The sequence below is a fragment of the Engraulis encrasicolus genome, chromosome 14 (assembly GCF_034702125.1).
Source record: "Engraulis encrasicolus isolate BLACKSEA-1 chromosome 14, IST_EnEncr_1.0, whole genome shotgun sequence".
Taxonomy (NCBI): domain Eukaryota; kingdom Metazoa; phylum Chordata; class Actinopteri; order Clupeiformes; family Engraulidae; genus Engraulis; species Engraulis encrasicolus.
The window spans coordinates 7,432,935-7,457,934 of NC_085870.1; the positions used below are offsets into that span (position 1 = coordinate 7,432,935).

The following is a 25,000-nucleotide window of genomic DNA, read 5'->3' on the forward strand; positions in this document are numbered from 1 at the left end:
CATATTGGGACACGCGAAATATTCTGTAATCTTTCACAATTAGGAGAAGCTGACGTTATTAGTGTATGGGACTGGTCGGGGCCATATTGGCTTTGTATCTTGAAAAGGCTCGGCAATTTTTTTGTTCAGGAAAATACATTGCAAACAACAAAGTAGCTAACTTAGTTAGCAACTATGGTTTCGAGAAATGCACCCCTGGTGTGGTTGCAGGGTAAGTCGTCCCACCTGTGGTTGACTATGCGGTGTACGACCATCCACTCGGCCTTGATGCCGTAGCGGTAGAAGCGCTCCTCCATGGCGGCGTACTGCGGGTCTTTGCTCTTCCTCTTCTCCACGTTCATCAGCTCCTCCTCCCCCGAGCCGTAGTCGTATGGCGGCGGCTCGTCCATGTCGTTCTTACGCTGGTAGTTGCGGTACATCACCGTGTGGTAAAGCTCCAGCTGTATAAAGGGCAAAAGGCACATTCAGTTAAAGGCCTAATATACTATGCTATTTGAGTCACTTTTGAAGAGTCCGTGTGGCAAATGCATGATTTGAAATGCACGCAGTCCACATGACCCATGTGGTAAAGCTCCAACATTGGATGGAAAAGACACAGTGAAATCCCAATATAGTACTGTATGACAAATGTGGCATTTTGAAGTGTGCATTTGGTAAAACCTTAACTTGAAATGCACGCTGCCCACTTGACCATGTGTTAAAGCTTCAGCTGTTAAAGAGACACTGTGAAGGAAATGGTCAAAAAAAGTACTGCAACTATGCTGCTCATTGAAACTGGGCTGCCTATTGCCAAATTTGAATATTACATGAAAGTTTACTAAGTAATAAACAAATATTTTCTATGGTCCAAGTACAGTCATTTTTTGCAGCTAAAAATGGCTATTTTTGGACATTCAAAATGGCGGACCATGGAGAAGATCCCCCTTTTTCAGTCATAATGAATACTTAGAATTTGATGGTGGTGTTAAGTATTCATGAAAAAGGTAACATTAGTGAATGGGCAGCATGAATTCTGGAAATAAACAACAAAAAATCTCACACAGTGTCCCTTTAAAGAAAAAAGGCACAGACAGGTGGAGGCGTATCTTGTCACCATGCTAGGCAGCAGGGATGTTCTTAGCCCTGTTTCAGGGTGGCTTTAGCCATCCTTACATTAGTATTAGCCACCCTATAATGATTTTGCAAAAAAAAAAATTTTTTTACATTCTTCCAAAAACAAATGCAGTGAACCACTGAAAACGAACCACCAAGAAGGCAAGTTAACCTGAATACAAGTCCCTGTTTGCTTATTTATTGTTTAATGCCACTTATATCCTACTGCACAGGGCCTCGTTTCCGAAAGGGCCTTAAGTACTACTTAACGCTACGTGCTACTTAAGTTCACACGTAACATCATCGTAGAGCTCACGGAGCGTTTCCCAAAGCCAACTTAGCAAAGAACCATCGCAGGTTGACACGTAACTCTAAGAGAAATCCACGAGTGATCTGGAGTAGTCTTAACACGCTAAGATTGATCGTAACGGCATGGCACAGTGGAGACACCCACAGGATATGAAGGGAAAAGAAGAAACTTGCGCATAAGATTGCTGTTTTAAGACAAGAGTGGCATGGTACAGTGGAGACACCCACAGGAAAAGAGGAAACCTGCGCTTCAAGTTGATGTTTTAAGACGGGAGTGTAGGCCTAAATAGCATGGCACCACAGTTGACACTAACGAAAATAAGAAGGTAACATTAATTGTGTAAGTGTATTTATAAAAGCAATGTGTTTGGAAAATATTTTACAGGCAGTACAATAGTTCAGCTGTGTTTGATAAATCAGGGCATTATTAAACTGTGATCAATCATAATTTGTGTGGGTGCTTCGTGAACAAGAACAAGGCATCCACACGCAAAATAAATAGGGGGCTTCGGCGACCAGAGACAAGAGTGGTGATGTCGGAAGGTCATTACCGAAATATTTTTAAAAAAAAAAGAAAAACGGTCAGCGAGTCGTTGTGCCCTCTTTCATTTTCAAGTACCCTAAGAAAGGGAAGGCGACGCAGAAAAGACACGATAGTTGTAGGCTAAGGGTAAACTATGACATTAAAAAGGCAGCGATGGGGATACGTGAAGATTTTTTGTTTTAATAGCAGACTGCTGTTCAAAATGTTCCTCACAGTTAAAGCCTTGAGTGCGCGGTACTGTACTTTGCGCGCCGCTCCCCAAATGCGCATTCCATTTTGGTACTACTGGGCCTACTTGTCTTATTAAATATTAAGCACGGCAGCCCACTTTGCCTGGTTTAACGGCGTAGCTCGTGGTTTTGCATGATTTCATTGTGTGTGTGCATTTTATTTCATTTGCCAACAATAACTCCTGTCGATAGTTGCAAACTGCTACAAATGTAGTCCCACCCTTATAGAAAACAACTTTTGATACTGACACACGCCAGATTTTGTAAATGGTTTAGCACCATGACGGCGCAGTTGACTCCGAGGACACTTCAGCACCACATATGTGGACAGCGATCCTTAAGAGCGACGCTACGAATGATGTTAGAGGCTGTGCACGCGCGTTCATGTACGAGTGTCTTTGGGAAACAGTCGTAGGAAATCTAAGAACATTCGTAGGATCACTGGTTAACGACACACGTAAGGCTAAGAACCATCGTTATCGGGAAACGAGGCCCAGTACAGTACACAGTACACACTTCCGTACATAATATTCATCAGGTGAAACATTTTGAAATACAATACATTTTGAAAACTTATAAGGAATGTTCATTAAAATGTGATGTGAAATTGTAAAAATCCACTGTAATTAGTGTTTAAAAATTGGTATGGTGCTCTTCAATTAATTGTTCAAGAAAACCTCTCTAGTTGGGCAGGTGCGTAGGATATTATCCCAGTCGGGTTGTCATTCAAATGTAAAGAAATCCTGCACACTGTCCATTCCACCAACAAACTTGAATACAACATTGTTTTAAAGTTTGTTGGAGGAATGGACAGTGTGCGGGATTTCTTTGCTCTTAAAATAATTAATTCCTAGACAAAACCTTAGCAGGTGCACTGAAAAAAAATTCAGCGCGCGCATTTTCTTCCTCTAGGGCTAAGCCACCCCTGCCTCTCAAACATTCAGGTGAAACATTTTGAAATACAATACATTTTGAAAACTTATAAGGAATGTTCATTAAAATGTGATGTGAAATTGTAAAAATCCACTGTAATTAGTGTTTAAAAATAGGTATGGTGCTCTTCAATTACTTGTTCAAGAAAACCTCTCTAGTTGGGCAGGTGCGTAGGATATTATCCCAGTGGGGTTGTCATTCAAATGTAAAGAAATCCTGCACACTGTCCATTCCACCAACAAACTTTAATACAACATTGTTTTAAAGTTTGTTGGAGGAATGGACAGTGTGCGGGATTTCTTTGCTCTTAAAATAATTAATTCATAGACAAAACCTTAGCAGGTGCACTGAAAAAAAAATCATCACGCGCATTTTCTTCCTCTAGGGCTAAGCCACCCCTGCCTCTCAAACCTAGTGACGGGCCTGCTAGGCAAGCAGCTGCTTAGGCCCCCCGTGTTCAGTCTAGAGAGTGAACAACAGCTCGTAATTTAAAGGGACACTGTGTGAGATTTTTAGGTGTTTATTTACCGAATTCATGCTACCCATTCACCAATGTTACCTTTTTTCATGAATACTTACCACCACCATCAAATTCTAAGTATTCATTATGACTGGAAAAATTGCACTTTTCATACGATCTTCTCCATGGTCCGCCATTTTGAATTTCCAGAAATAGTCATTTTTAGCTGCAAAAATGACTGTACTTGGGCCATACTAGAAAATATTAGTTTATTACTTAGTAAATTTTCATGAAAAGATCAAATTAGGCATTAGGCAACCCAGTTTCAATGAGCAGCATAGTTGCCGTACCTTTTTTGGCCATTTCCTGCACAGTGTACCTTTAAACTTCAGTAGTGGTAATTTGTTTCAAATACTCATTCCGTTGACTTTTGCTTAGTGCCCCAAGTGACCCAAGAATTGCCTCTGCAGACAGGTAAGGTTTATAGGTTTATACTGGTAAGGGTTTATACTGTGAGCTGTCAAGCAACATCTCCTTCAAGAGATGCACTGCTGGTGTGTTTGATGGTTTCGACCAAAAATGACTAAAGATAAGTCTAAAGTAAAGTAATATTGAGGTTATACACACAGTAATGTGGGTGCAAGGCTGACACAAACTTATCTCATGTTATTTCTTGGTAATCTAAGGTAAATTCTTGATAGTATTCCAGGTAAGATGTTATCAATCCGAAACTTTTTTTAAAACATATATTTTACAATATTCACAACTGTTTTAACTCAATTGTGCTCACTGACATTTATTGTGTATGTACACAGGCTGTACTGTCCTAGTTTTGAGAATGTTTCCTGGGCTCATACCCTCCCTCTACACCTCCTGTGGTGTGGTCCAGAGGAGTTATTTACCTGAGTCACATTTCAGGTAAACAGAGCTGACTCGTATTGTCTCTCTCTTTCGCTCTTTGTCTCTCTCTCTCTCTCTCTCTCGTCATTCTCTAGGTATCTCTACTCGTTCTCTTCTTCTCATTTTTCGTTGTCCTTTTCATCACTCTTTCTTTACTCTTTCTGTATCTTTCTTTTTTTTTCACTCGCTCTCTCCTTCTCTCTGTGTTGGTTGGTAACATCTCCACATCTCTCTCACCTGCAGTTCGCTGACCCAGGAACAGTGCCAGTAGGAGAGGTTGGCCCACTTCACAAACAGCATCCGCTCGGGGCGACCCTTGAGAGGGGGTTTGGCCAGGGGGTCGGCGGCCGCCTCTCCGTCCGGGCCAGGCGGCTGTTCGGGGGGCAGAGGAGGGTCCCCCCACATCCAGTGGAGGATCTTCTGCACCTTGCCTTTCAGAGGCGGACACTGGGGAGAGGAGATCCGACCTGTGATTAGCCTTTTTTGGTCATGACATAAAACAAGTCAAAGCAGGTATTTACAACTACCAGAAAGGCAGGTGTCTGATGTTACCACTGGGGAGAGGAGATCCGACCTGTGATTGTTAGCCTTTTTTTGGTCATGGCATTGATAACTTAAGTTGTGAAGGTGCAGGATTCAGTAAAAAATTCTGTATAAAAAGAAGACAATCCACACACTTCAGGTCTATTTTTGTGCAAAGAAGCTTTACTTGACTTGCAAGCTTTCGGTCCTTAGACCTTCATCAGGCAGATGTCATGGCATTGAACAAGTCAAATATAGAGAACAGGACAGCACTCCAACGTTTATGTTTTATTGCCCGTCAGACGTTTTGGTCTTAACCTTCTTCAGTGTCGAGCAAAACCGTATATTCTTGAGGAATGAGCACCCAGTTTTTTTTACTTTGGTTGAGTTGAGCGTGTTACACCTCTTAGTTTGATTGATTAAACAAGTCAAAGTAGGTATTTATAACTACCAGAAAGGCAGGTGTCTGATGTTACACGAAAAAGGCCCACTGGCAAAGACTAAAAGAGTGAGAAAAAATCCAGAGCACATTGTGCGCTGCAGCTTTCTACGGAGACCATTGCTCAACACATATATTTTCAGGTTGTACAGTCAGGAAGTCCTGATGGGTCAGAACTAGAGATGCACCGGATCCTGATTTTTAGGATCCTGCCGGATACCGGATCCACTGCTTAAGATCCTGCCGGATCCGGAACCGGATACCGGATCCTACAAAAGGGTTGAAACACATAGCCAACTCGCACACGTGGGCCCTTTTTATTACGCTGCCGCACACTATTTTTAAGACTCATTGGCTTACTGCCACACTGCCTTCAACGGCCGCTTCCAAAGGGCTTTCACTCCATGCAGCGATTGGGGTTGTGAAAGACTGACTGAAAAGCCTAGGCTACGTAAAAAGTAGAGATGCCCCAGATCCTGATTTTTAGGTAACTGCCGGATACCGGATCCACTGCTTAAGATCCTGCCGGATCCAGATAGTCTGAAAAACCCTATTATCCTGCCGGATCCGGAACCGGATCATGGATCCTGTACATCTCTAGTCAGAACAAATAACATGTATGGGAGATTTAAGAGTAGTGATATAGCGAAATGCAGCTCCATAACACGGCGAGTATATATTTAGATGTTATGTCTGTCTATAACACTACCACAAAACAGTCTCCGAGCATTATTTCATTACTCGGTCGAAGCCACACATCTAAAAGTTAAACGGCTCTGTGGTTCAGCGGAGACTGAAGGTTGAGTGAACAATAAAGCAGCCTGGGGACCCTATTTCTGTTTTTAAAGAAGCACGTTCTCCCATCCACTAGCCCGACAGATTCACAGAGGTCATTTAAATAAACCGACAATTGAACGGATGTGAACTCAAATCCCAGTTCAGTCGTTTAACACTTCTCTACTCCGCTCTACATCAGTCTTTTCTGCGAACACAATCATAAGTAACAGGCTAGCTAGAGGCTGACAAGGGTGTCGTTTGGACCTGCCACTAAGAGTGACACTGGGGCTGCAGGGACAGATCATGACTCCATGGGGCCCCGGGCCAGACAACCAGAATGGCCCCCCTCCATGGATGTTGCTCATTTACCACAAAGATTTAGGGTTTCAGGTCAGATGTTAGACTTGATATATAGTTGGGGGTTTTGGGGGTTGTTGCCTGAGAAAATGTGAAAGTACAGATGTTAAAAGTGTGATTTTAACACAATATGAGAATTGAAATAAAGAGGTTTGGACTTCAGGCCCCCCTTCATGCTTGGGCCTCTGGGCCTGGGCCAAGCAGGCAAATGGAGTAATTCATCCCTGTGGGGCTGGGACAGAGTTGATTGACCAATTGAGGTGTTTAGGATGGAATATGATTGCTGTACAGTATGCATGTCCATGCTCCCTCGCAAGGTAATGTGACGTGTCATATGATTTCTGCAGGTTACGCGTGCATGCTCACTCCCTTGAATGCAAGGTAATGTGACATGTTCGTATGGTGCAATATTTACGGACACAATGGCTTGGGGGTGATCTTCCGAACTTCTATAAGTCAGTGACGCTGAGGTAAGGGTAGTGCCAAAAAAAGGTGGAGCATTTTTGTCAAGAGCCTCATTTACTGGGCAGGGCTGTGGCGCAGCGCAGTAAGCCCCCCGACATATGGGCTTGCATGCCCAAGAGGACCAAGTTTGTTCTGACAAACGGTCCTACATTGTAATTTTATCCTACGGTAGGATGTTCTGTCAGACATGTCTGTTAAACGGTCCTACATCGCCATAGATAGACGTCAGACATGTTTGTTCAACAATTTAAGTTAAATCCTGATTTTTCCGAAAATGCCCTTCCTGCTTCCTGCAATCGCGTCAGATCAAACAAAGTCCAGACCATGAATACGAAATGGAAATGGTAGTATTATGTGATGGTCAGGACCAGGCTAGTGTTGAGCTCCTCTCGTCCTAAATGCACCGGGCAAGGGATCGGAAAGCACCAGGAGGGAACCAAATACTGATGAAATCTCTGCGTACTAAGTGGGTGGTGGATTTTGAGCCAAAGGTAATTGCTTAACTGCTGTGCGGCTGGCAATTATTACAATTTATTTGTCAGCAAAGAGTGAACAGCTCCTCCATAATTGAGGGGTAGCACCTTAAACAGGAGGTATTATCTTTTAAGGTTAACAGTCATTTCCTTAACATGCCGGCACTCACTCCCCAGTCTTGCTACTCTTTCTTTTCTTTTTTTGTTTTCTGGAGGTCTTTGGCAGGGGCGGAGACACACAGACACACATTTTCTCTCCCACCTTCAAAAATGTTCACACACACACACACACACACGCACACGCACACGCACGCGCGCGCACACACACACACACACACACACACACACACACACACACACACACACACACACACACACACACACACACACACGCACACACACACACGCACACACACACACGCACACACGCACACACACACACACACACACACACACACTGTACACCCACCCATAGCCTACTCACCATGCAGCGCGGGCACAGCCACTCTCCGTTGGGTATCTCGGGCAGCGGCGGGTTGAGGCAGTGGATGTGGTAGGAGGAGGGGCAGGTGTCGCAGCACAGCAGCTCGCCGCCGTCCTTGCACACCCGGCAGAACTCCATGTGGTCGTCCTCCTCCTCTCCCGCAGGCTCCGCCTCCTCTTCCTCCTCCTCTTCCTCCTCCTCCTCCTCATCTTTGGGCTCCCACTGGATGCCTTCCTTCTCCTGGTGGTGGCGGTGGTGAAAGAGACAGATATGAAATGAAAGTGAAGTGAAAGCCCACCTGGGAATCTCCAACTCTCATTGTCACTGTGACAATGCACACAAGTGCACAACACTGCACACAAGTGTTCACCGCACACTGGACACAACGACCCGTGCAAAGGTGCAGCCCCAAATGACGCCCCAAGGGAGCAGTGCGGCGGGACGGTACCATGCTCAGCTTGTCTCAGTCATGAAGGAGGATGGGGGAGAGCACTGGTTAATTACTCCCCCCACCAACCTGGCGGGTTGGGAGTCGAACCTGCAACCTTTGGGCTACAAGTCTGAGGCTCTAACTTGCTTACCCATGACTGCCATGAATTGCGGTAAGAGCAGCCAGGGGCACATTCTAGTTAAGGCGACCGCCTTGACAACTAACACCTGCTACCTTGACTAGGTCCCCTGCAAACATAAAGATTTTGTGTTGCAAATGTCATTTCCAAAGTTTACCAAAAACGTATGCTTTTCACGGGATTTCATATCGCATTCTATATGAAACTGCACAATATAGCGTTTCTGATGCTGAGTGTCACACATCTCTGAAACCGTCCAACATCACACCTTGACAAACTAAAATTCCGTGGGAAACACTGCGTGAGAGTCATAGTCCCTTGGATCCATACATACAATATCAGGTCACTTCTCTGCTCTTCTTCTAGACCAGGGGTGGGGGACTTTTTTTTAAAATCGAGGGGCCATTTCAAATTTTATTAAGTCCTCCAAGGGCCATACCATGAAGACAGACCAGGATTTCCCCCTGCACTTTAGGCCTGTATGGAGGCTGGCCAACTACAACAGACCCCACCTTCACTAGGTCCCCTGAAAATATAATTTAATTGGATTAAGGTTGCTTTACAAAATATGTCACATTTTATGTGAAACTGTATAACACTAAAATTATATCGGGATAAGACAGCCTCATGGACCGTAAACGCTGCGCGGGCCATAGGTTCCCCACCCCTGCGGGCCATAGGTTCCCCACCCCTGCGGGCCATAGCTTCCCCACCTCTGCTCTAGACCTACACACTGAGGGCAGCTGTAAAGGCACTTCCCCACACTTCATCTACACCAGAGGTGGGGAACCTTTCTCATTCGAAGGGCCACTTCAAATTCATCCGAGGGCCGTAAAAGTCCTCTGAGGGCCGTACTATGAACACAAACCAGGATTTTCCCCTTCACTTTAGGCCTATATTGAAGGCAGCCACCTTTTAAACAAACACCATCTTCTCTAGGTTCCCTGAATATAACTTAATTGTATTGCAAATGCATTTTCTAAGATTTCTTTACAAAATATGTAATATCTCATGTGAAGCTGAATAACATTAAAATGATATCGGGGGCCGGATAAAATGGCCTCAAGGGGCCGCAAAAGGGCCCTCGAGACATAGCTTCCCCACCTCTGCTCTAGACCTTCACAGTGGGGGCGGCTGTAAAGGCACTTCCCCACACTTCATCTACATAATGGCAGCAGCTCTTACAACACATCTCTCCCCTTCGACACTTCCACAGTAGGGGCAGCCAGCCCTAATACTATTATCCCCGTCCTCCACACCTACACAGTTGGGGCAGCTGTAAAGGGTCATAGGTTCCCCACCCCTCGAGACATAGGTTCCCCACCTCTGCTCTAGACTTACACAGTTGGGGCAGCTGTAAAGGCACTTCCCCACACTTCATCTACACAGTGGCAGCAGCTCTTACAACACTACTCTCCCCTTCAACACGTACACAGTAGGGGCAGGCAGCCCTAATACTATTATCCCCGTCCTCCACACCTACACAGTGGAGGCAGCTCCAACAGTTGAAGACAGGTCAACAGACTCCTCTCCCCGTCCTCTAGACCAGTGTTTCCCAACCTTTTTTGACTCGCGTACCCTCTAAGCTTTTTTGTTGTACCATGAGTACCACCTATCCCATGCTCTCTATATATAATTCCTTTATCCCAGTATATCCCACTATACTCTATTCAGTTGTCATTATCACATTTTTCCGCGTACCCCCTGAGGTGTGCTCACGTACCCCTAGTGGTACACGTGCCCCTGGTTGGGAAACACTGCTCTAGACTGACACTGTGTGGGCATCTCCACTTGCCTAAGGACAGGTCAGTAGCATAACAAGGTTTCTCGTCCTCTACACACTAACACATGAACATCTTGCTGTAGATTACACCTTTTCATGAACATGCAATATATAAGACTTCTATATTGCACAGCTGTCACTCTACGGCCTTGAGAACCTTACCGAAAAAACAACGGCTGAACAAAATCGACACTCCCCTCCCTCTATAAAACAGTCTGAAGCTTCGAACAGATACCACTTCACTTAAAAGGAGCTATCTTTTTGAATGCCTAAGGAACACAGCAATATTTTCAGATTATCTTGAGACTCAAATGTGCAGAGATTCGTTCAATTGCTGTGGACTGACCCAATATTTTCCACATACTCTACACTTACACAGTGGGAGCAGCTCAAATTGCCGTCTCCCCTTTGACACTACGTAAATGGGGGCTGCTGTAATGCTTTCTCCTTCCTCCACTTACACAGCAGGGGCAGGTCTGCTTGCCTATAGACATGTCAATAGACTACTCTCCCTGTCCTCTACATTAACACAGTGGGGGCAGGTGTAATAATCTCCAGTTACACTTGACTATGGATAAGCCTTTCTCCCTTCCACCACTGTTGCCAGATTGGGTGGTTTTTTTCCTGCCATTTTATGCCCATAGAAATCAACATACTTTGTTGAAATTTGGGCGGAATTTAGCGCATTTTGCCGTTTTTTGAGAACCTTTCGGACGGGATTTGATCAAACACATCTGGCAACACTGCCTTCCACAGCTCCTTCTCTTCCCCTCCTCCAAATTACAAAGTCCTAGCCAACTGTCCAGTTCGGGTATGGGAGACACAGCGCGATACCGCTGACTTGAAGGACCAGACCGATATCTCAGTGCTACGATACTGTATGTGGCTCCGGGAGGGAGGTTTGCTTACGTTCCACGCCACACTCTGCTAGTTGGCCTCCGTTACCTGCGCATTCTGTCACTCGGGACTCGAACTCGCTACCTCCTAGTCAAAGCTCCAGTTCAGATATGGGAGGCACCGTGCGATAACGCTAAGCAAAATGACTAGTCCGATACCTCAACGCTAACGATACAGTATGAGGCTTTGTGAAGGAGGTTTACTAATGTTCCACTCCACACTCTAGTTCTCTCCGTTATCGGGAGAAGACATCGGCCGCGACGATATTCAAGCAACAGAGAATCGTTTCTGTGCAGCAAGAATGATACGAGCGATTGAAGCGACTAGAGTATGTCTGTTAAAAACCAGAATGAAAGCATTCCAACATTCCCATTGGCTGTGGCCACTGACCTCTAATACAGTCATTAGTTTGTGGCGGCTGTCGCTGAACCGCATCATGGCTAATTTGCATAATATTCCCAGGAGCTCAGCCACAAACTGTCGCTCTCGTTGCACGAATCGCTTTAGTCGCGTGACTCAATACAAAGTCAATTACTTCCGTCGCTCGTCTCGCTCATGTCGCGGTCGGTGTTTTCGTGCAGTTACACCTCCACACTTACATTACATTACATTACATTGCACTTAGCAGACACTTTCATTTATTCAAAGCGACTCACAGTTATTATTTGTCAGGGTTTTGAATACAGTCCCTGGAGCAATGTGGGGTAAGGTGCCTTGCTCAAGGGCACTTCAGCCATGGATGGAGATGTAGGGAGAGGGGTCAGGGGGTATTCAAACCTGCCACCCCTCGATTTGAAAGAGCAACTATCTAACCACTAGGCCACGGCGGCATACCTGTCAACCATCCCTAATTTCCCGGGAAATTCCCTAATTTTGATTCATTTCCAGATTTTATTATTTTCCCGGAAATATCCCGGATTTTTCACATTATCAAAAAACACTGTTGGTCCAGTAGGCTATTTATAGGCTACCCACGGCCCTGTCCGACGAGCCACACCCCCTCTTGAAGAGAGAGACAGAGGGTCTTGCTTATCAAGCTACCTGCCAGAAGACGGTATGCCAGACACCAAGAATTGAAGTTCCTTGAAAATACGAGCTGTCAACCTCGAGCTCCGTAGCGCTTGTGCGCCCACTCTTTTCCTCAGAAACCGTCAGTTCATGCAACGCATAAAACAGCCTCGGAACAGCGAATCATGCGATTAACCTAATCACAACCTGTACCAGCACTAAGTTTTGCACGAACAGACAACTTGTGCGACAAAACAACAAGAAGAAACTCATTGCGCTCATTTCATTGTTTTGTTTTCATTGCATTGTTTCTCCACGCTGTAAAACGTGTGCTGAGGGATTTTAGACAGGATCTGTCTTTGCACGCGCGCTGTTGTGAAAAGCAGAGTAGAACGCACCGTCCGATCTGTCTCTGCCATCCCGTTGACTGTCAAAATTTGGCCTTTAGAAATTTTCCCGGATTTTGGCTTAAAATATGGGAATTTTCCCGGATTTTGGGAGCTCAAAGTTGACAAGTATGCACGGCGGTTACACCTCCAGACTTACGCAGTGGGGGCAGCTCCACTTGCCCTCGGGGGCCTTCTCCAGCTCGGGCTCCAGGCAGACCAGGTGGTAGGCGCGGGGGCAGGTGTCGCACAGGATGATCTCCCCGCCCTGCTGGCACACCTCACAGTAGTCCTGGTGGTCCGTCTCATAGCCGTCACCGTCCTCTCCTGGAGCGCAGCGGACACAGGCAGAGGGATGCAAGAGGCATTTGACACTTGAGATGTGTTTTTCGTGGGTTTTGTGTTATAATGCAGTGTGTATGAAGGAGTTTCGGGGATTTTAGATGAGATGAGTAGAGTAGAGTAGAGTAGAGTAGAGTAGAATAGAGTAGAGTACTTTAATTAATCCCGAGGGAAATTAAGGTGTCTGACAGCATATAGATACATAGACACAAGATATAAACAAAGACATACTACACACTATTGCACATTGCAGTAAATATACGTATAGCAAAATCTGAGTATAGCAGGGCTTTGTCCAATGCCAAGCCAAAGCTTTCAGCCACCCTGTCTGTGCCAATAATGGTGGTCTATAGTAGTCATTGACTATATTTACTCATGCTGTTGTGTGTACCTAATCGTGTGTGTGTGTGTTGTGTGTGTGTGTGTGTGTGTGTGTGTGTGTGTGTGTGTGTGTGTGTGTGTGTGTGTGTGTGTGTGTGTGTGTGTGTGTGTGTGTGTGTGTGTGTGTGTGTGTGTGTGTGTTGTGTGTGTGTTTCTCTTTATACAAGTATGCTGAGGTTATATTTATGTTTATTCTCACGGCTGTGTCATTTTCCAAGGCTATGCTGTAAACTCTCCAAGACCTATTTTTAAAAAGACCCATCCCTGACCATCCGAAATTGAATTATACATGCCTTGAGGAATGCACGATAGGCTTGAATAAAAGCTGAATGGTAGACGGAGGAACACGTAGACCTCAGAGCGCCTCGGCCGTGTTTGTCCCGATTGGCCACTGAAGGCTACCTATTAAACCCATTTCGTGTCCATGGCGAAGGAGGAGGCACAGCACAACACCCCGGAGCAGGGACTAGGACTGTATGTGTTTGTGTGGTGATTGCGCTTAGATACTTACTGAGACATCACAAGAAAAGAGGCATTTCTTTTGCTTTCTTTTTAAACTTGATTATCTTGTGTTCATATGAACCTTTCATTTCCCTTTATGATCATTTCATTTAGATGGGCTATGAAGGCTATGCTTGACATCTATGCTTGATTTATGTTACTTTGATGCATGTCTTAGGGCCCTTATTGTTGGACCTGTCTGTCAACAAAATGTGGCAATGTGGGGTGGGTGGACAGCCACATTGACTGTGGGTGATTAATTTGTACTTGTTTTCAAATTAAAAAGTAGTTGCGCTGTGCATCTTGCATCTTTTGCTTGTAAGGAAAGCAGTCATGGATCATGACTCGTTTGCATCAATATCATCCTTGCACAATGCTGATCAAGTCAGAATGAATATGATAATGAAAATGATTTTTTCTCTACCTTAAGAAGGTCTATCAACCAAAAGCTTGTGAAGATTTGAGTTACAAAAAAAGCATTACACAAAAGACAGAAATGTGGTGCTTTGTTTCTTTTCTCTCCAAGTTACCCTTCAGCTTCTAAAACTGATTTTCTAAGAAAAAAACACAAACCAAAACACAGCCTTTGAAGTAAACACACTCACGTTTCCTTTTCTTGCGTCCTCGTCGAGCCGCCGCCGTTGCGGAGGGGGGCGTGGCCGCCGGGGTGGGCGTCTTCTTCTTGGTAGCCCCCGCCGCGTCTGACAGCACCGAGGCACTGTGGATGCTGACATCATCAAAGTCCGACTCGTCCAGGAAGTCGTCTTCGCTCTGGGCAGCACAGAGTAGAATGTAAGGCTTAATGGGTGCATCCCAATATGTGACCTTGCCTCCTCCACTTGTGCTTGTCTCCTCGTCCCGCCTCCTGGCCCCTCCTCCGTGGAGAAAACGATAAAGTTTCCCAGCTGTCAGCCTTGCCACAACAACTTTTGAGGGACTGTGTTTCATTCAATTGCAAATGAGAAAAAGACTTTACAATTGAGCTTTTGCAAGATATTGAAATAAAATGCTGTTGTCAGTGATGTCATCATGACGAGAAGCAAGTGGAGGAGGCAAGTGGAGGAGGCAAGGTCGCATATTAAAACGCACTCAATGTGTACGTTCTGCTGCTGGCGCTTAAGACTTCAAACGTTGCTGTCTGAGGACTAAAGGCTCAACAGCAAGGGACGAACTACAAACAGAGTCATGCAAATGAACTAAAATACATATTTGGGATGTTCTTATTCTTATTTGAGAGTAAATATGTACAGTGTGTATGCCTGACTGCAACATTACAGAACTATCAAAAACACTCCTGGTTCTGATATGCTACTTGTAGAACATCTAGGCAAATCAGAAGAAAGTCATTTGAAAGGGGCCCTACTTGCCCAATACATACAAGGTAATCAAAGGCAGTTTGGGTAGAGTGCTGAGTCCGTATTGTTGTTGGTGGAAAACAGACTTAAAGGATGCTTCTCATTGCTCACCCGATTCAGATTAAATGCAACATTTTTTTAAGAGTGTTTAGATTTGATGCAAATTTAAGCAACAGTCAGTTCTATGATGCCACTGTCACATGAATCTGTGCGATATCTTCAGACCCTTTTTCATGTTTGTCCGAGCAACAAACTCAGTGTAGTGACAACAGACCCTGCCTCATACAAAAGTACATAAAACATACAAAAACATTTAATTCCTCAGGTCAGGGGCGGAGCTACAGGGAGGGCGAGCAGGGCACTTGCCCCTGGGCCCAGGGCCCTCCTGTATTGGTGGTGGGGGCCCTACTGTGAGCTTGGCAAGCTGTATAGGGGGCCCTACAAGTGTCTTGCCCTGGGGCCCCGTGTGCTATTGTTCCGCCCCTGCCTCAGGTTGTGATCAATAAAGCACACATAGCCGAAACACCAGAGGTACTGTTTTCAGCAGAAGATAGGAAAAGATATCTAGAAGAGTGTTTTCTAGAAATTGAAATGATGGAGTAAAAAAAAAAGTTTGTTCTTACGGATGATGCTTTTTTCCTCTTGGAACTTTGGCCTGCCTTTGATTTGGTCTTCTTGCCTTTGCCCTTCTTTTTCGGCTCCTTCACACTCTTGCTCCTCTTCCTAACCCCAGGCCCTGAAAGCCAGTCAGAAGGAGGGAAGCAATGGCCCGTAATCCTTAACAGATCCAAACAATGGCGGTGGTTTGTGTTTGAAGAGATTGACGTGACTTGGAGGGGATTTTTGTTTATTTGCTTTGCCTTCTTTTTCCTCCTGAACAAAATGTTACCATTTGCATGGGTAATGTCAAGTACTCAATCTGCCATGTTGGATGCAAATGAATTTAACCTTTCACGCCATTATGAACCTTGTAACCTGTGGTTAAATTCGAAATCCTAGACTGCCTTCGGAGGGGAAAACTCATCACCCTGACTCCATATCAGTTTTCATTTTCAGTCACTTCTGTTAGCCTGTTGCTGGTGGATGGACCACTGAAATTGTGTTGAAAACTTTATTGCATTTGAGCAACTACTTCAACAAGCGTTCAATTGCTTGAACTACTAAGTATTTAGTGTTGTTTTGACATGTCATCCATCCTCACCTTTTCCTTCTTTGGTTTTGGCTTTTCTGATTGGCCCCGGCTGCGATGCCTGCGGAACGCCGGTGCTGCCGAGGGAGATGGGTGGCGACACGGTAACCGTTTCTACGGCGGCGGCTACAGCGGCCGCCACAGCGGTGGCAGAGGTGCCCTTGAAGGGGTTGTTGGCGCTGAACTCCCGCCACTTGGCACCGAGCACCGTCATCATCTTGGACATGGGGATCTTGGGGTTCTTCTTGGCGATGAGCGGCCTAGGAAGAGAGAGGGGGAGGTCTTGGGTGAGCGGTTAGGGCGTCAGACTTGCATCCCAGAGGTTGCCGGTTCGACTCCCGAACCGCCAGGTTAGTGGGGGGAGTAATCAACCAGTGCTCTCCCCCATCCTCCTCCATGACTGAGGTACCCTGATCATGGTACCGTCCCACCGCACTGCTCCCCATGGGGCGCCACTGAGGGCTGCCCCCTTGCACGGGTGAGGCATAAATGCAATTTCGTTGTGTGCAGTGTTCACTTGTGTGCTGTGGAGTGCTGTGTCACAATGACAATGGGAGTTGGAGTTTCCCAATGGGCTTTCACGCTTTCACTTTTCTGACAGCCATCAATGCCTAACAATAATCATTAGATCTGTTCACTTAGACAGACCACTACGTAGTATGTAGGGTACAAAACTATGTCACTCTAAATCATAAGAACATTTCTGGCATAGCCCATGCATTTGAAGAGTGTGTGGAAAGTTCTGTACAACACACCTCAGTGTATATTCCAGTGTATCTAAAGCACAAGTAGCCCTATCCGAAGAAAACTACCAAGCTGACATTTTGGTTTTTTGCACGTGAACATGTTCAGCTCTTCTCACAGCAGGCCCCTCCCCTGGAGACTTGCAAGATCATAGAAAACAGCAATTACTGCACATGGTGGAGGTACACTGCACCCAGGGCCGCTGACAGACTTTGCTGAGCCCAGAGCAAAGTCATTTGAAAGCCCCCCCGATAGGCCTTAGCGTTTGCTTAGTACATGCCTTAAAAGTTACTTATGCAGGCATTAACATTGTATGTATTATTGCTAATAGATGTATCCCTAAAATAAAGTGTTACCGAAAACCCAATTTTGGACCCCCCCACTCCCTGGGCCCGGGACAACTGACCCCTTGGTGGTACAGGTGGCACAGGTGCTGGACCAAACGTAAGATAACTGAAAAGAAAATAAATGTCCGCAACACTGTTAAATGCTCCCAAATATTTATAAATATTTTGGGAGCATTTAACAGTGTTGCGGACATTTATTTTCTTTTCATGAAAATTGCCATTAAATATTTGGGAGCATTTAACAGTGTTGCGGACCTTTATTTTCTTTTCATGAGAAGGATGCTACCTGAGGAACTGGCTGAAGGCTTTGTAGTTGGTGATGGTCTTGTAGTCCTCCTCGGAGAAGGCATACTGCACGTCCTCCAGACCCCACTCCTGCATCAGCTGACTGGACGACTTGGGCTCCTGAGCACACAGACATCGGCCAACATACAGTACAGTCAAGAAAGAGGGAAAATCAAACTTTTTTTGTCATCGTGTTTACACAACACAGTATGGCACACAATGAACGCAAAAAAAATCCACTTGAAGAGTTGAGATGTAAAATTCATTGCATAAATCTGAAAACAATAAAATAAAAATCCTTTAAGATATTTGTCCAAATTAATTTCAGTCAAGGTTCAAAGCCGAACAACATTAGATGGACTGATTTTAAGTCAACTAAATCAATGGAAATACAAACTCATCACAGATACACTTAGAGGGTTTTGCATCTGAACCCTCCATTGATGCCTAACCCTGTGCAAGGGGGCAGCCCAACAGGCAGCCTCAGGGGAGCAGGTGGGTGTGTGGGGACGCCCGGTACCATGCCCTGGGGTTTCTGACATGAGCATCCCTCCCACTTACAATAACAACTATTTCCATACACAAATCAAGTGTTAACGTTAGTTCTGGCCAGGCAAGTCAAGTCTGGTAGTCAAGAAGATCTCTCTGTTCATGAGGGGAATATTTATCTCTCCCTGTACTGACGGGGCGAGAATTCCCTAACTGCTGCTGCCCCTTTACTCTTTGCCTTCTCATGGTGCTCATGGAAATAGGGGGGCTCTTCTGAACAACAGAGCCATACCTCCGCATACTGTATAATTGATGGTTTACAATGAAGAAATTTCATTAAAAATCTTCTCGTGTTTCTTGACTAAACTGGCTCTGACAGAACTAAATTATATTATATTTGGTATTATGGGATTAGATTAGATGCATTTGGGCATGATCAAATGTAAACCATTTCTTATCAGCTGGGGAACAAAACAAAAAAACACATTTCAGGGACAGGCAACTTCTACCTCTAACTCTCTGGTGGAAAGATTTAAACACATTTGTGCCTGGATTTCAAACCCAGAGTGACATGACTGAGAGTGAAACTGAGAAAATCGCCAATCTCCACTATCTCATTATGCCCGAGGGCTTACTTGTGGCCTGTTTTCTCGTGGCTGGTCTCCTTTATAACTCATCTCCTCTGGTGAATCACCATCTCTTATTAGGTTGGTAATGATCTACAAGGCAGCTAATGGGGGCAAACAATCAGCTGTGGCAGGTAATAACTTGGTCCGAAGTTGAAATGTAAGGACTATTTCTGTTTTGTGATATGCAGAAAGTTTAGCTGTATACTGTATATACAGTAGTTTATCTGTAGCCACTTCCTCTTCCTTCAAGCTTCCTTTAAAGTGATACTGTCCCATATTTGGAAATGAGCTAATTTTACACCTCCCCTTGAGTTAAATAAAAGGGTTTTACCGTTCTCCTATACTTTCAACCGTTCTCTGGGTATGGCAGTGCAAATTTTACATCCAAGCTAGCCATTAACATTGAGTCCTATGAGACCATAGGACTCAATGTTAACGGCTAGCTTGGAGGTAAAATTTGCACTGCCATACCCAGAGAACGGTTGAAAGTATAGGAGAACGGTAAAACCCTATTATTTAACTCAAGGGGAGGTGTAAAACAAGCTTATTTCCAAAAATGGGACAGTATCACTTTAAGCTATTTCACTCCTCATCCAAGAGTTCTGCCAGTCAGAGTCTCCCAAGAGATTGTCTAGACAAGAAGTAACAAAGCGTCTTGGATGAAGACAGAAAACATCTTCAAACTCAAGACACCCAGTGGGTTGCAGCTAAAATGTGGATGAATTGAGCTGGATGAACGGAAAATCTCCTCAAACATGATACAGAATATGGTAGGAGCCACTGATTTGGTACCATGGGCATGGATCCTTAACTACACCACGGAGTCAAGACAGTCTGGGCTATCTTCATTAATCCCACTTAATTTATTATCTTGGATGTCTCATGGTGGAAGTCACATAACTTGCACATGGCAGGGGAGACAATAAGTGGCGACAACAGAACAGTTAAACTTTTTTTACGCGCACCTCCGCTGGCAGGTGCGTCGGGGATGGCCAATGGCGTCGCTCAGCAGACCTTTCGGTCCGAAACGTTGTGTATTAAAGAAACTCAGCTAAATGGACATTCTGTGGGAGTTTTTTTCTTTTTAAAAAAAAATATTGTTTAGGGGCTTTTATGCCTTTATTTGAAAGGACAGTCTGGAATGGGAGAAGAATGGGACAGAGAAACAGGGGAGGATCGGGAAATGGCCCTGGCCGGACTTGAACCAGGGTCCCCATGGGTGGGCATGCAAGCCCAAATGTGGGGGTCTTAGCGTGTGTAACGGTCATTGTGCGGGAGAACAGTACCTTCATATTGCCGTCGTCGTCATCCTCCTCCTCCTCCTCTTCCTCCCTCTTCCGGCGCTTGGTCTTCTTCTCCTTCTTCTCCTTGGGCTTCTTCTTCTTCTTCAGGGAGGCGTTGTAGGTGCTGCTCTCGCTGCCCGAGCGCTCTCCTCCTCCTGCTCCTCGCCGGTGCTCCTCCTCGTCCCGGTCCGATGTGTCGTCGTGCTCGCTCAGGGCCACCTGTGGCTGCTGACAAAACGCGCACACGAACACGCACACGCACACGCACGCACGCACGCACACACATACACACCTGAATGAAGTTTGGAGAACACCACTGTGTGTGTGTGTGTGTGTGTGTGTGTGTGTGTGTGTGTGTGTGTGTGTGTGTGTGTGTGTGTGTCAGTGTTAATTTCGTCAGCTTTTTTTGATTTAGTCTTAGTCTTGGTCACAATGACGAAAATCAATTTGAGTCTTAGTCATATTTTAGTCATTGCCTTCCCAATTTAGTCTTAGTCTTAGTCAAAATGACGAAAATCAATTTTAGTCATAGTCAAATTTTAGTCATTTTAGTCATTTTAGTCAACATTTCAAATTTTAGTCAACATTTCAATTTTTAGTCATTTTAGTCAATATTGTGTAAAATAAATGGCTATTGTTATTTCACAAAGTATTACTAATATTGCCTATTGCTGCAAATATTCACCTTGTTACTTGGTCATTTTCCACCAAAACCCAAATCAGTAATTTCAACATCATAGAGCAAAAGAGCATCACACACACACACACACACACACACACACACACACACACACACACACACAGGCGCGGAGTGGCCGTCGGGAGATCGGGGACTTGTCCCGGTGGGCCGCGGCCGTGAAATGTAATAATGCGTTCGTAATGTATTCCAAATCGGCCCTGAAGTTTAGAGGTGGTACTAATAAGCACTGACGTCCCACTTTCCACTTCCCTGCTCAGTACCTACGTTGACTAGCCAGTATTTATACCGTATACCAGACGGCAATACCTCACTGACGGTGTCAAACAGTAAATTGGCCACACCCCTTCTCTACTGATAATTTTCATACACCGTAAATCGCGGAAGTTTACAAGATCTTAGTAACACAGTTTCGTTTTCAGTATTTGAAGAACCTATGATATGTATATTGGTTACGAAAGGATGGAAATATGAATAAATTATGATTTATTTTCCGATTTCCACACGACTGTTACAGTTTACAGTCTTTCCAGTCCTGATTCACTTGCTCTGTGGTTATTGACTTGGGTTACGAACAGACTCCACCAAGTGGTAAGGAAGATAACTGCACCTAACAGAAGCAAGATAACTGCACCTAACAGAAGCATTGGGTTTTGTTTTGATTTGTTAGACCTACCAGTATATCTCCTTATAGTCCGAAATAATATTATTATCATACATATATTTTATATGTGGTACATTTAGGATGTAGCCTATGTCTGAAGAAATGGAACAAAATAATTACCACACAAGATTCTGATGTGACCAGTGCTGGGTGTGTAGGGTAATAAGCTGTGGATTAAAGTAGAGTGATTGCAAGAAACAAACAAAGACATTTGCTGCGCGAAGACAGCGTTTTAAGGTAGGCCTACACCGTTTGGTTATACATTTTGTTGACTTATGGTTGTGGTTTGAAGTAGCTAAGTTTGGCTTATTTGCTGCATGGTGGGTTTATTGCACAATGTAGACAGACTTTTTGTAAGCTATAGGCTACTATACTATATTTTGTAAGCCTACTCTTCTAAAAATCCCCACACTCAAAACTTTGTGACCATGCTCATCCTGTCTTCCTTAAACGATATTTCAATTTCAAACTGTCAAAATGACAGTGGAGTGCACATTTGCATGGAACAGTAGCGTGATGTAGCCTAACCTAGGCCTACACACTAAATTCGCCAGTGTTAATTTTGCAGTGTTAAGGCTTATTAACACTATTGGAGTAATTCCAACACCAAATGGAGTGAGATGCTCTCCAGTGTCAGTGACAAATGAAGTTGTTAAATTGTGTGGAGTTAGAAGTACTCCAGAGAGCCCCCTGTCTCCTCGAGGTGATGGAGTTTGTCTGCGCCATTGTATGCCCTAGTAACAGAGAACGTAAAGAGAACGTTTGACTTTTGGTTCTCTAAAGGTTGGGGTTATTACCAAACCAAAATCTACCACCTAGAAATGTTCCCTTTGGTTACAGTAAAAACCAAGCAATTCCTCCAGATTTAATCATTTACACAATCTTTTTTTTATTATTCCATTTCATTCATTTAACTCAACTTGGTTGGGTTGATCTAAAGGTTTGGTCTGTGCACACAACATCACACAAAAGATGTGTTGAGTGAAAGAAATAACTTGAGCACTTGTTACACCTTTGCCGGTAACAAGCAGGCCCCTCACAACCAATCTGTCCATCAGCGCCTGGCCAAACCTAATTACTTAGGGCTGGTATATCATGACTCAATTGCTTGCACCTGAAAAACTCCTAATCAATCTGGTCACATGGTACTCTTGAGCCTGTATATAAACCTGGACTGTCACAGTGCTTTAAATATTTGCCTGCCTGCCGGCTGGTCAGCATGGCACAGCACAGCGCTTGTTTACCTGCTTTGCAAGCAAGCTAAAGGCGCTTTTGGCTTATGGCATTTGTTAGCTACATCTTGTGCCTTGCTTTGTGAGCTAGTCAGTAACAGCACATGTTACATTGCTTGCTCCATTGTGCACTTGAAGTAGATGGTATGGTTATATTTTAAACTTCATTAAGGAAAATATTTTGTATTAGTCCCCACTAGATTGTGTTCATACATGCTCAGCTGAAATTTCTCTCACATTGTGGTGCAGTACAGTGTAGACTGATATGTAAAATATACACATTTTACATGTTTTCAGCAACTTCAAACATTATCTTAAGAGAGCAGTGTGGCAAACTGATGCCAGGCGCAGGGTGTTTCAGTCATGGTGGAGGATGGGAGGTGCTTAATTACTCTTTAGTAGGGTGCTCCCCGAAACTGCTTTACTCTTTATAGTGTTAGCTTAACACTATAAATCTAACACCAGTGTTTAACACTGATCTGGAGCAGGACCAAATAGACACTAGAACAGTGTTAATTTTAACTCTTTAAGTGTTATTTTAACACTACACAATTTACTGTGTATGACATGCTTTGGACTGTGATGATGGCTCCAGTGGTGTAGGCCTAGTCTACTTTTTGAAGTGGGTATACTGTATATTTGAGCATTTTTTGATGTGTGTATAGTCTACTGTATATATTTGTGCTATTGTAAATAATGGATCAATCAATTTTAAGTGGGTATACTGTAATCCCTGAAATTTTGAAATGGGTGCGTATACCTGCGTTTTACGTAGACTACACCACTGGCTGTGCATTTCATCAAGGTGTAGGCTACAATTCTCCACTTCAGGTTGATATTTTGACAACACTAATGTCCACATGTAGTACGACTGCAGATTTCGTGGCTTTTGTCTTTTTGGTTAGGAAACCATGTTCGCTTTGTTTTTTGTTTTTTTTAAAGAGGGCCGCCAAGGGGAAAATTCTCCCGGTGGGAAAAGGTGGGCCACTCCGCCCCTGCACACACACATCCAGGTGCAGGCTGCGCTCTCTCTCTCTCTCTCTCTCTCTCTCTCTCTCTCTCTCTCTCTCTCTCGTGCATTAGAAGCTGCTGCATATTATATTTCATTTTGAGTTTGATCACGGAGGAAGCTACATGCTCTTCTTCACCTGACCGCGGGACTTAAAGCCTGCAGATTGCCGGCAGTGGGAAGACCAGATACCCCAAGTCTGCATGAAGTTCAAGAAGTCTCCCTGATAGTGGCTTCCCGATGACCACGAGTCAGATAAAATACTGCTGATGTTAGACTATGCAAGTTAGCGGTTTTTGTTTTCAATTGGCAATGCGAGCAGAGAACGATAATGACTCGTGCGGCATGTGTGGAATAGGCTTAAATAGATTGCGCGAGCACACTTCGTATGCCCTGCAAAAGTCCCAGGAAAAATAGTTAGGCAGGGGTATGCAGACTGGACGATAGAAAGGACACATACATACAAATATTTAAACACTAATGCTGTTTTGTTTGTCGGGGGTGTCGAGGCTCGATAAGCATGACCTGGAAAGAGTTTTTGGAACTTAGGAAGACGCTGAAGACGCACGGAAATGCTGTCGACTTCCTTGGGTCTTTTAGCGTTGCTCTCGACGACGAGAACAAGTTTCAAATCTCAACAGTTTAAAACTCCTTAGCGATCGCCCATCCATTGATTCTTTTCAAAACTAGTCCGTGCCTCTGTTACTTTAGACAGGCCAACTTTCCCCCTGCTGGCGCGCGCTCCCGCGGTGACTGATTTAAATAAATTCACAAATCCGACCTTCATGATTTGCTTGCTGCCTACTCATATGGTTAAACAACAAATATAGCAAACATTACAAAAAAAAGAACAGACAACGAACGCCGGGCTAAGACAGCCTAAGTGAAAAGGAGAATAGTGGAAGCTCGATGAGGTTTAGAATGACAGTATCATAGGAGGATTGGCGCGACTGTCATTACCTACTGCAGAAACACATGTCTTCGTCATGGATAAGAGGGTTGTTGAACATGTTTCAAAATGAACACTTCTCTCAACGTCGGCTATTTTTTCTCTTTCTCTGGGAATGTTTTAGGACCTAAACTCAACTTAAATGGACTCACTGAACTACTAGGCTACAGAACTACTGACTGAGCCGCGCCATGCATTGGCTGCCAGCAGATACAAGCGAGGCAACACAGCATGAGCGCGCAATCACCTTTGAAGTTCAAGACACTTACCTGTAGG

General features: G+C 44.5%; 1 protein-coding gene across 1 annotated transcript in view; it reads right to left on the bottom strand.

The window, feature by feature from the left end:
- The window catches only part of chd5 (chromodomain helicase DNA binding protein 5), a 57,749-nt gene that overhangs the window by 1,913 nt on the left and 30,836 nt on the right, over positions 1 to 25,000 (bottom strand). The window contains exons 3-11 of the mRNA XM_063216233.1: positions 20,177 to 20,401; positions 17,774 to 17,892; positions 16,409 to 16,656; positions 15,831 to 15,943; positions 14,458 to 14,623; positions 12,789 to 12,955; positions 7,986 to 8,225; positions 4,706 to 4,915; positions 226 to 440 (exon numbers count right to left, since the gene is read on the bottom strand). Of these exons, the coding sequence (XP_063072303.1) occupies positions 226 to 440; positions 4,706 to 4,915; positions 7,986 to 8,225; positions 12,789 to 12,955; positions 14,458 to 14,623; positions 15,831 to 15,943; positions 16,409 to 16,656; positions 17,774 to 17,892; positions 20,177 to 20,401 (1,703 nt within the window). The remainder of the gene's footprint in view (positions 1 to 225; positions 441 to 4,705; positions 4,916 to 7,985; positions 8,226 to 12,788; positions 12,956 to 14,457; positions 14,624 to 15,830; positions 15,944 to 16,408; positions 16,657 to 17,773; positions 17,893 to 20,176; positions 20,402 to 25,000) is intronic.